Source organism: Dreissena polymorpha, chromosome 8 (assembly GCF_020536995.1).
Source record: "Dreissena polymorpha isolate Duluth1 chromosome 8, UMN_Dpol_1.0, whole genome shotgun sequence".
In the NCBI taxonomy this organism is placed as follows: Eukaryota; Metazoa; Mollusca; class Bivalvia; order Myida; family Dreissenidae; genus Dreissena; species Dreissena polymorpha.
The window spans coordinates 92,854,460-92,865,675 of NC_068362.1; the positions used below are offsets into that span (position 1 = coordinate 92,854,460).

The 11,216-nt window shown below is 34.9% G+C and overlaps 1 protein-coding gene and 1 non-coding gene across 2 annotated transcripts; one reads left to right on the top strand and one right to left on the bottom strand.

Annotated features, from left to right (window-relative positions):
• Positions 1 to 4,289: 4,289 nt before the first annotated feature.
• LOC127842761 (transcription factor IIIB 50 kDa subunit-like) lies at positions 4,290 to 9,105 on the top strand. Its single transcript, XM_052372472.1, has 2 exons — positions 4,290 to 4,485; positions 6,380 to 9,105. Exons 1-2 carry the CDS (start codon positions 4,351 to 4,353, stop codon positions 7,565 to 7,567), a joined length of 1,323 nt encoding a protein of 440 aa, XP_052228432.1. The 5' UTR covers positions 4,290 to 4,350; the 3' UTR covers positions 7,568 to 9,105.
• Positions 9,106 to 10,857: 1,752 nt separating this feature from the next.
• On the bottom strand, positions 10,858 to 10,947 carry Trnaf-gaa (transfer RNA phenylalanine (anticodon GAA)). Its single transcript is given in 2 exon segments — positions 10,858 to 10,893; positions 10,911 to 10,947. It is a non-coding gene; the product is annotated as a tRNA-Phe (tRNA).
• Positions 10,948 to 11,216: the final 269 nt, after the last annotated feature.

The following is an 11,216-nucleotide window of genomic DNA, read 5'->3' on the forward strand; positions in this document are numbered from 1 at the left end:
TGGAAACAAGGCAAAACGGTCGTATCATCTAACTTTTAAGAATAAACAGAGCGCTTTGTGTAATTTTTTAGTCAACGGACACACTAGTTTAGCAGTTTTGATGTAAAAAAAATTGCACGCAAACACTTCTATAGATATAAAGATATTGTTTCGGACAATTAGACATTCCATATAATATGCAAAGTTAAAAAATACAGGAACACAAGCAACGAAATATTTCTTGATTATTATTTCACTTCGTTATATTGATTGAGATTGAGGCCATAATTTTTGTGCGATCTTGATAACAATTGTAACAATCACAAAAGGGCAACTTCTTACTAAAATCTTAATTTGACAACACTAAAAAGGTCTTTTCTCCGCCTGGACGTTTCGCTCCTGGTCTTTTCTCCTCCCAAACCCTAGTCTTTTTTCCTCCCAATTTTTTTTGTTATCATCTGTATATTTAGGTAGGAGAAAATGAAGTATGTGATTAAAGAATGGTTAATGAAGGAGAAATTTAGTTATACCAATATTATATATAATATACACATATATATCAGTGAGTAGTGTTATATTTAATAAAATTTTGTTGTAAGTCTATAAGTCTATAGAAGAAATAGTAATATAGCAACATATTATTTTAAGTTTCTGTTTTGTTTGATAAATTCTCGATATTCAGGAAGATATCATGATCGACAGCGCATATCGCCCAACGCAGCAAAGCCGCGGAGGGAGACCACGTCCGGTTATTGTAAAATTTCAATATAATAAACAAAGGGAGATGGTCCGGAAATTATCATTTGAGGCCGAAAAGCAACAAACCCTGAAGCAACAGAACATCGGCATTGGTGTGCAGCTACCGAAGGAAGTTCGAGAATCCCGAAAGCCGCTGTATGACGTCATGCGCCAAGCAATAAACTCCGGAAAAGACGCGAGGTTCGTTGGGAAAGATCTACAGATAAATGGCCAGATCTACAAGGCTGGAAACCAGGAGCGATCGGCTAACCAATAGGAGGGTCAAGAGCAGTCCCTTAACATTGCTGCGTGGAACGTGAAGGGTCTAAAACGGAAGTTAGGGGACGAGGAGTATATTAATTACATAAACTCGTATGATATTGTGTTCCTATGTGAAACCTGGATACGAACTGACGCTTGCTTAATTTAGATATCAATGGTTGTACAAGTGAACATATCTTTGGACAAAAATCAAAGCAGAAAAGGTTAGGAAGATGTAGTGGAGGTATTTCTCTTTACCATAAAAACTATCTTAAAGATAAAATTCATATTGTTGAAAAAAAATATAAATGGATAAAATTAGATAAAAATGTTTTTTCTCACAACACAGATGTATATTTGTGCCATGAATATAGGTCACCAAATGTAGGAAAATGTTTTCGAGCAGAAACCGATGACTTCGATTTTTTTTGAATATTTAGAATCTTCTATTTTAAAGTATGATAATTTAGGATATGTATTTATCACAGGCGACATGAACAGTAGAGCATCTAATGACTGTAACTATATTTTGTTCGACAAATATCTAGATGAGAACCAGCCATTTGTTTGTAAACATAATAGTATTCAACGGCGTAGTAGTGAAGACCCAGTCATTGATGCGTATGGTAAACAATTGTTACAGCTATGTTGTGCTACGGGATTTGTAATAGCCAATTGGCGCTTAGGTAACGATAAAACAGGAGAGTTCACTTTTTGTTACTCAAGGGGTGTAGTTGACTATCTTTAACTAAAATACGAAACGTTTCAGCTGATCGAAAACTTTTCAATTAATGAACACAATGAATTTTCAGACCATGCTTGTTTATCGTTTACAAAGGCATTATAGTAAAAACATACCCTGATCCACCCACACACAAGTGGAACGAGCCATACACATGTATATTGCGTTCGACATCGATAAGATTGATTGGTTCCGACAAGAGTTATCCCTCAAATTAGAACCTTTGCAACCGGTCATCTCGCCGGAGAGCAACGATGATATGTCAGATATGACGAACACATTCACACAAACAACATCATTTGTAGCAATGTTCGTATTCGGTAAATATAAAAAGATGCCTAAAACTAGTAGTTACAAAACCCGCAAAACTAACAAACCATAGTTTAACGAACAATGTGCCAAGGACAAAAATGACTTTAAAACAAAAATGAATAATTATAACCGTAACAGATCAGCGGAAAATAGGATCTCGTTTTCCAAAGCAAGAACAAAGTATAATAACAGTAAGAAAAAAACATTGTTTGCTTACAGGTACAAAGAAGGACAGCGCTTGGATAAAATGGCATCATTAAACCCACGTAAATTTTGGAAAACAGTCAAAAGTAAAAACAAGAAAGGAGACCTTGATACGAAATCTTTACATGCGAATGATCTGTTTGAACATTTCAAAACATTATTCGATAATAAAAATGAAAATCACACTCACATAAGTGACGGTTCAACTATAAGCGATCACTTATTAGATTCTGATATTTCTGAGATTGAGATAAAAAAAGCTATTAATCAGCAAAATAACAGCAAAAGCCCCGGTCCTGATCAGGTCCAATCAGAGCTATTTAAACACACTGCCGATATAATTATACCATTTCTTAAATATATTTACAATCGTGTATTCAAAACGCATGAATATCCACATGAATGTGGAAAGGAAATTGTCACTCCGATATATAAACAAGGGGATGCAAAACGATGCAAAAAAATTATAGAGGAATAACACTTACCAACATCATTGCAAAAATGTTTTCCCAAATATAATTGAAAATGGTTAAAAGAATGGTCAAATTACAATCAAAAAATTACCCCGAATCAATTTGGATTCCAAAAAGGAAAATCAATATCCCACTGTATTTTTATTTTGCAATCAATTATAACAAAAATGTTGAGTGAAAAAGACAAACTGTATTGCGTCTTAATAGATTTTCAACAGTTTTTTGACCGCATAGACCATGAGCTCCTGTGGCACAAATTGATGAAGGAAAAAGTGAGTAATCATTTTATCGAGTCCCTGAAAGCTATGTACAATACTGTCAAGCTGTGTGTAAAATTTAATGCACAGTTGTCTCCCTCCTTGAGTTATAACTCCGGCGTAAAACAAGGAGACCCGAGCTCTCATCTATTAGCAATGTTTTTTCTCAATGATTTGATTGACAATATAACTTCAGACAGACTTATAACCTTAGAAAATATTAGGCTATTTCTAATATTATACGCTGATGCCATGATATTGTTTGCCAAATCACCAGAATGTTACAAGAAGTCGTAATGTTAAAAGAAGTCGAGAATTAGGCAAGCCGTTCAAAAGCGTTTACAACATAATAATTTAAGTTCAATGTAGACAAAGTTCGCAACGGGAGAGAGATTAATCAAAAAGTGGATTATTCAGCGCAGTTAAGAATCCATTGACAGTGGCTGCGAATAAAATACTGTCATAAAGTTTCTTTCAGTCCAAAAAAGTTTGAGGAGTTTTAAACTACTCAGTTCTACACTTTCGAGAAGTTTTTTTAACACGTTGTTTTGTTAGTCACTTGATATTCTAGAATGTCCGAAGCTTGATAATCATTCTATGATTTAGGTTTGACGTTTCGTTTATTTCTTGCTGGTGTTAATATCATGACAAGGTATATATGGTCGGCACACACTACCCACCCGACTACTTTGTATACGAAGGTTTGTCGACACGCATTGCGTATATCATGTGGCTTTTTAGTTTTCTGAGAATGGATGAAACACAGCCAGCCTTCATCACTTTATCCTAACCCCATGTTCGCTTGTTATTTTGTTGCACTAGTGTTTCTTATCCGCAGAGTAAACAATTAATAATTAATTGTGAATTATTATTAAAGGCAATTGGTTATTTCCCTCGATCGAGTGAAAGACACGCGGGAAGAATTTATCTCTTTATAATATTTCCACAGTTTCACTCTTTCTTTATATTTGTGACATTTGCTTAAATAGATAATTTTCTGGTGGCTCTAACGATTTATTTAAGTGTTAATTCATGGATCTCTAATATTAATAACGTTTGTCACTTCTAATTTTATTTTTTGTTTGTTATGCAAAATGGGATCTTTTTTTTACCATCGCTTTTAAAAACTAAACTTTTTAACTATATTTTCCGCCTCAATCGTGATACATTGACTCTCTCCGGATTCTCCGCTGATTGGTGCAATAAATCGTCTGCTGATCCAGTGTGCTGGAGCCTTTCTAGTTGGGGGGTGGTCACTCTCTTACACTGCCGTTCATGTATGTTGGCACGAACGACAACTCTGCTAGGAGAATGGGGGTGGTATGTCTTAAGTTAGTGTCGCATAGCCTCCTGTCGCGGGTAGTCGAAAACAAAAGTTGTCGTAATGAAAATTTGCAAAACTTGTGGAGAAGGGTCTATAATTGAAGAAACTGAAGATGGGAAGACATTTTCTGTTTGTACCGACTGCGGCACACTAGATAATGAAACACCAGAACTAACATCAGAACAGCAGTTTAGAGTAAGAATCATAGACGAATAATTTTGGGATGTGATAATTCGGATATAGAAAAGTTATTATCAGGACGCTGTGCCCTGTTTGCCTTCGTCCGCCTTGATGCCCCTTTTGACTAGTTAATTATTAGAATAATTATATGAAAGTCTTGAGTCTGACAAGCTTTCATTTATTCAAAACTGCACCCGCAGCCGAGCGTGGCACCTGTTATGCGGTGCTCTTGTTTTAGTAAACTCATGCCAGTTTTTGGTAAACTTGTACCTACCCGAAGTCAACTGGTACAAGATAAACATAAATTGGTCCATGATGGTCATTTAATTTATAAGTCTTAATAATAGAAATGAGGTCATTTTTAATTTGTTAAGAGTTGACTGTAAACCTTACTGATATGGTTTTAGTAAATTCTTTAAAGATTATTGATTTGTTGCTCTTACAAAATTTGAGATTTTATTCCATGTAATTTTGAACTTCATATTGTAACCCAGAGTTCAGGGGGAAGATTAAAACTATATATATATATATATATGTTTTTTAAATATTTAATTAGTTCACCATAAATAATAAATATAAACTGATACTGCAGTACATCTTGAAGGAAGAGATTCCGCAATCTGGAAATAATGATAATGCATTCATTATTTAAAAGAATGCATAATATACAACTAGATAAAACAGGAATGCCAATTATTCACAGCCATTTGGTGTTGTCTGTCCGTCTGTCTTTCCGTCCGTCTGTCCGGCAATTTTGTGTCCGGAGCCATATCTTGGAAGTGCTATGGCGGATTTCATTGAAACTTGGTATGAGTATATATATGAATTAGAGGATGATGCACCTCTAACGGCATTGTAAGCCATTAAATAATCACAGAGTTATGGCCCTTTGTATCTTGAAAAATTGCTTTTTTTCTGTGTCCGGAGCCATATCTTGGAAGTGCTTTTACAGATTTCATTGAAACTTGGTAGGAGTATATATATATATATATATATATGGATAAGAGGATAATGCACGTTGGCGTTGTCCATCCGTCCAGACAACTTTTTGTGTCCAGAAGTATATTGGTGAGGGATATTAATTCAACAAATATGCTTGTTCAATCTAGTGGCCATGTTAACATTAACATAGCAGATATGGAAAAATACAATTTCACATAAAATGCATCTTCTTTAAATATAAACATTACAGAACATGCAACAGAAAATTACACTACACAGAAATACATAAAACAGATAACATTTGCAATGAACATCATTACATAGTCACGTACACAAATCATACAGCTCACTTACCAAAATGTGGTTCTGAATACTAAATCTTCACTCACACAATCATGTCTCGTTTGTTCATTGGCGAAACTGTAAGTGGATAACATGAACAGTGCAGACAAAGAATAGTGATAAAATGTTAAAATAGCAACTATACCGAAGTTCGAACACTACAACTTTAAGTCGAAGAATAAGAGAATTACATGTATATGAAATACGGGCAAACTGTGACAAATGAACCGAGCAAGTAGACAAATACTTGAACATACCTTTTTAAGAAAGAAGATAAAACTAACAAATGCTGTACGTGAAATAAGAATGTGTCTTCCCGCTCTGAACTCCGTGGTCAATGTGATTTATACATCACTAAAGTCCTCAAGGATAACTCCTTGAGGATACCTACATAAGTTATTAACCAATCAAATTTAAACTAACAACAAATTTAAACTAACAATAGAAATGATTACAAGAGCGTAGAAACCGGTCTCGTATAATTTAAAGGTGAAGTGGACTCGACCGACATAATTATTCTGAAGTATGGTAAAATATGATATGGGCACAATATCATATGCATTCAGTTTTAAATTGTGTTTGTTTTTTCACATTTAATTGTTTTCACACCTGTAATGTTTTGCAGGGAACAACTATAACTGATGGCAATTTTTCCGGACTGAAGAACGGTTGCAAACGTTTCAACCGGAAACAGAAAGGATTTGAAAAATGGCATACAGATGGAAAATTACTAATAGCAAAGGTTGGGGCACAGATGAAACTAAATGAAAACATGATTGAAGGTGCCCAAGGCCATTTTGAGCTTGTATTCAATGATCTATTTAGAACGAGTACAAACTATAAACAAGCAATGTGTATTGCATGTCTCTTTGTTGAAACCAGAAACTCAGGGCGGGCAATTAGACTCATTGACCTGTGTAACTGTCTGAATGAGGCAAATCTACTGAGCAAATGTAGTAAGGCTGTGTATTACTTGAGGTCTATTCGCAATGTTCAAATTAAAGAACCATCTGTTGATGACAAAGTTGAACATTTTTTACAAGGTGTTGGAATGGACCAAGGTATAATAGAATTAACAAAGCAAGTTATGGATGTTGTTGTTGACGGATTTCTTTCAGAAGGGCGAAGTATACATCTAACTGTGATATGTGCAGGATATTTTGCTTGGCATGCAAGAACTACTGGGAGTCTACTTTCTAAGACTTTCAAGAAGTACTGTGATAAATTTGGCTTCACAAACTCAACTTATCTTAACGAAAGAAAACAAGAAGTAAAACATTTTCTGGTTTCCTTGGCAAAAGAACTACCATGGATGTCAAATAAAGACAAAATTCGTGCTAGTGATCATATCAATGACATTATAAAGAATAAATCATATCTTTTGGTTAAAGCCAAGCTAACCAAAACAGAAGTTATCAAAAGGAAACTGGAAACAGATGTGAATAATACAAATATAATTGATCCAACAGTTGGCAGTCAGAGTGCCATTGATGTAGGCAGTGATACAAATAAAAGTAGTGTTGTCCAAAGAGCTGCAAAAAAGAGGAAATACATGGAGAGCCAGATTGAACAGCCATCTATGGTCTTTAGAAATTGCCCAAGAACTGCACAATCAAGACATAGCAGGAGATCACATGATGGTCATCCAGACAAAGATTCAGGTGATCAGTTGACGAGTTGTGTGCCTGAAAATGGGTGTAATGATTCGGAGGAGATAGATTTGGGAAGTGATGATGACACAGATATTTATATACTCAATCCTGATGAGGTCCTACAGCGCAAAGAAGCATTGAACAAATTTGAGTTTAAGTGAACCTTTGTCAGTTATATTCAGAGTAATGCAGGACAAACATCAATTTATAACTAATCTAATACTAAATAGTAATAAAAATGACCTTTTTATGCCCCCTTTCGAAGAAAAGGGGGTATATTATAGTTTTCGCACTGTCAGTCTGTCTGTCACACTTTTCGTGTCCGCTCTCTAATTCAAATAGTTTTCATGCTATCTTTACCAAACTTGGTCAGAAGTTGTATGTAGACAATATCTAGGTCAAGTTCGAGAATGGGTCATGCCGGGTCAAGAACTAGGTCACGGGGTCGAAAAAACAAATCGAAGGGAAGTAATAAGCTTTAAATGGACATAATTATCTGACCTGCCAAATGATATATTCTTGTTAAATAAATCAAAGCGGTGTTTCTGACAAACACATCATGGTAAAAGGTCAAGGTCATCCTTCAAGGTCTAAGGTCAAAAATACAAATCCAAGGGAAGTAATAAGCTTTAAAGGGAGATAATTATTCAATATTGAACATAGCAACTTGATATTTGGCATTCATTTGTATCTCACGGAGCTACACATTTTGAGTGGTGAATCTAAAGTCACGGTAGTGGCTTTTAATTATTTGCTACTAAAAATAGATAGTGGCTTTTAATTATTTGCTACTTAAAATAGACATTTGTTAGAGACAATTATTTTCAAGGGAAGTAATTTATATAATTATAAATATCATATTATATATTTCCTTACCAAGAATTTAAGTTCTTTTCACAGTTACTGTACAGATTTTTTACTTTGATTATTTATAATTCAAATGATTGATTTGTCAAAGTTTTTTTAAAATGATATTATCATTTCTTTGTACTACTTTGTGAATGGTAGGGTTCATTACATACCTGTGGACTTATGTCCATAGATACATGATGAACTCTGGCTATGCTCTCTTTGATAAACCACAAGCCTTGATTGTCAGTGATGTCTGACTTGGTCATTTTTGACTGTCTACAGACCCCCCCCCCCGGTAGATTGGACAAAATCCAAGGGAAGTAATAAGCTTTAGAGGGAGATGATTTATAAACCTGCCAAATGATAAATAGAAATTTTATTTCAAAGCGAGGCAGTAGGGGGCATTATGTTTCTGACGAACACATATCTTGTTGTGTATGAAGTGACTAAATGTACTACTAAGATAAGGTCTTGTTATTTGTTACATATTCACGGACACAATTACTTTTAATATTTATGTCAAGTATTTGTCTACCACTCCTTCGAAGAAAAGGGTGTATATTTGTTTGCATCTGTTGGACAATCGGTCATAAGAAAATTTTGTTTCCAAACAATATCTTTAGAGCCCTTATGCATACCATCATCAAAATTGTTCAGAATTGAAGCTTACGAGGACATGTAACTAGAAATTTAAGAGGTTCACCATTTTTAACTCTTATCCATAAATACTGGATAAAATATGGTATATAACCGAATAAGTGATACTGTATGTGTTTGATTTGCATGATTATTGCTCTTTTCTGTGAATGTTAATAAGTTATTTACAATTAAATAGTTTTGTCGTAAATTGTAGTTTTGTTGTATACTTTAAAAACAAAGATATCTTATAACCAGCCACATATGCTCATCTTTTGTTTTGTTAGTATTAAATGCGATCTAATTATTTCTTATGATTTTAATCTCGCATTTTGCCTTTATTAATTTGTTATCAATTCAGGTCGAAAATCCCTGTTACCAAACATAGACAAGTGTCCGCTAAAGGACCTGAGTTTGAATGAAGGTATTGCACTAAAAGTTCGTAAATAAATAGCTTATTTGAACGCCAGCCTGTGGTTTCTTTAGGGGCCAGTCATGTCAAGGTCAGTGGGTCAGGTATCGATGAATAAAAAGATCAGCGGTCACTTGGCTTCCAGACAATAACTTCAGTTTGCATTGACCAATGTGGACGAAATCCCTGGTCTAGCCACACAACTTGTGTGGGGCTGTCTTGAAGTTCCTTCAATGCCCATTCCAACTTGCCTCTGATTTAAGTATGACAGTCGTCAGTTACTGGCACTTTGCTTTGGGAAACAAATCCAACCTAATAAACTGTTACACAAATTAGAAAAAAGCATAGATCAGTAACATTAGCTTTATTTTGAAGTCACATTGAACAGTTCATCACCACATATCCTGAAGTTTTGTGTGCAGTGTGCTTCGTCAACTTTTAGCTCGTTGCCACTTTTTTCCTCATATCTTGATAAAACTTGCTCAGAATGCTTATCTGGACAGATGCATGTATCGAAAACATTATATATTGTAAATCAACGAAAATCAAAGGCATCATTTTTTTCAGCGCAATAATAATCGAGCTACTGCGTTGAAACTAAAAGTAAGTGACAGGGAAGTCAAAAAGGAAATCTCAACGCAACCATCAACGTTGATACCCCAAGCCAATCTGAACGCTTCGGACAGTGGGCTACACCACACGATCGCCGTTATGGCGGAATTGTCCGAGGGTTCCCGATTGACCCCAAGCAATAACGTGCATAGTTTAAGCACACACAAAATTTCGGAAAAAAAACCCAATTCAAACTAAAAAAAGTCCTTTGTTAAACCTGGTAAAGACCCCATTCTGTATGTATTTTGCTTTAATTTTCTGGACAACGCACCGATGAATGTATTTATCTTGACATTAAAATACTTAAAACGCTAAATAACAGTTAAACTAATATAAATAATTGAGAACGTCTCTCAAACGTAGACTGCATCTGTCAGTGCATGTTAGAAGCACCATTCTACTGTTCGGTTATCTAAAAATAGCAATTCATTTGCTGAGAGACGCTTTGATGCTTTGTAGACTTCTCTTCGTTATTCGTTAATGCATAAACTTATCAAACGGATGTATTTAATTGATGCGCTATATAATGTATTGTTTTCTGTCTATTCATGCATAAAACTGTCACCCTTTTGCTGACAAATGCATTCAAGGGTCCTTTTCACAGATTTTGGCAGGTTTTGAAGTTCTTCATTAAATGCTTTATATTGATAAATGCAGACATTGTATCTTAAAAGCTCAATTAAAAAATCAAAAATAAAATTAAAAAAGTAACTCTCAGCAGGGCTCGAACCACTTACCCCTGGAGTCGTGGAGTAAACAAGTCTACCACTTAGACCACTCGGCCATTCTTCCTGATACAATGACTTATGTGTTTTACACTTTATATAAGCAATCCTCATAGTTTCACAAAATGTAACGACAACAACAGAACTCTCCAAATTATTCATTCGTGTCGCGTTGCAACGCTTGATAATTTTCAGGTTTGAACTGTTCCGTTCGTGCCGAAACCCGGGATTGAACCGGGGGCCTTTAGATGACTGTTGCGTTAACAACTTCAGTCTAACGCTCTCCCAACTGAGCTATTCCGGCTGACATTCACTTATGTACTGCTATTTGGTGAAGCTGTGTATAGTGATCGTTATTATATGTCTATTAATAAACTAATACATTGTACGTTTTCGTACCACTACGCCTTCCAATAAACTTTTTGGCGCGATAGGTCGTCAAATATCGTACTTCATTGATTCTCCACTAAATAAGCAAATTAGAAAAACCACAAAATAAATATATTTTGATTATGTTTTGTTTTTATACTAAATATTATTGGTTTTTATACAAAACCAGAAAGTTTCGCATAT